The 1,150-nt window shown below is 49.5% G+C and overlaps 1 protein-coding gene across 1 annotated transcript; it reads right to left on the reverse strand.

The window, feature by feature from the left end:
* Positions 1-270: 270 nt before the first annotated feature.
* Positions 271-693, reverse strand: LOC128067782 (FAU ubiquitin-like and ribosomal protein S30). Its single transcript, XM_052660839.1, has one exon. The coding sequence runs from the start codon at positions 691-693 to the stop codon at positions 271-273; it is 423 nt and encodes a 140-aa protein (XP_052516799.1).
* Between the last annotated feature and the right edge of the window lie 457 nt (positions 694-1,150).

Raw genomic sequence — 1,150 nt, forward strand, 5'->3', positions numbered from 1 at the left:
CATTTCACAGGCTAGCAAGGCAATGCTCAGAATCCTTCAAGGTAGGCTTCAACAGAACATGAGCTAGGAACTTCCAGATGTACAAGCTGGATTTAGAAAAGGCAGAGAAACCAGAGATCAAAAAGCCAACATCCACCAGATCAAAGAAAAAGCAAGAGAATCTCTGAAAAATATCTACTTCTGCCTCACTGACTACCCAAAAGCCTCTGACTGTGTGGATCACAACAAACTGTGGAAATTTTATTTTTTGGATTGGACTAAGCGGCTTTATTAGAGAAAGTCAAGATTACAAAGGAATGGAGAGCTGGCACTGGGGCCCTTCTCCTTGCCACAGGCGGGCACCACACTGGCAAAGCGCTGGTTGTACGGCATGTGCCTCTCGATCCGGCCTGTCTTCTTCTTCTTCTCCTGTTTGGCCACCTTGGGAGTGTGACCTCTGGCTTTCCTAGCATGGGCCTGGCGGGAACCATGGGCTTTACCTCCAAGCATGCAGCCAACTACTTCCAGAGTGCTCAGAGCCTCCACCCTAAACTGGCCCGGGGTAGTCTCATCCTCTGGGGGTGTGCCTGCCACGAGCAGAACTTGATTTTCTGGAGGGATGCCCTCCAATGAGGCTACCTGAGCCGTGATCTGGGCAACGGTCTCCTGGTCTGTCACCTGGAGTGTGTAGCTCCTGGGTGCAGAGAGCTGCATGTTGGCAACTAGATCACAGACACCACTGCCGTTACTGCCAAGATGGAGTCGAGAGAGCTGCGAAATTCTTAAAGAGATGGGAATCCTAGACTACTCTGCCTCCCGAGAAACCTGTGTGCAGGTCAAGAAGCAACAGTTAGAACCAGGCATAGGACACCGGACTGGTTCCAGATTGGGAAAGAAGCACATCAAGGCTGCATACTTACGTCACCTGCTTACTGAACTTTTGTGCAGAACACATCATGGGAAATGCCCAGCTGGATGGATCACAAGCTGGAATCAAGACTGCTGGGAGAAGTGTCGACTTTGGACATGCAGATGATGTGATCTTAGTTTTTTTAATGCTGAGATTTAGACCAGCTTTTTCACTCTCCTCTTTCACAGCGTCCGGTCCCATCGCCTCATGGTTAATAGATGGAGGAAAAGTGGAAACAGTTGCAGCTTTTAATCTCTTGGG

Source organism: Budorcas taxicolor, chromosome 23 (assembly GCF_023091745.1).
Source record: "Budorcas taxicolor isolate Tak-1 chromosome 23, Takin1.1, whole genome shotgun sequence".
NCBI lineage: Eukaryota > Metazoa > Chordata > Mammalia > Artiodactyla > Bovidae > Budorcas > Budorcas taxicolor.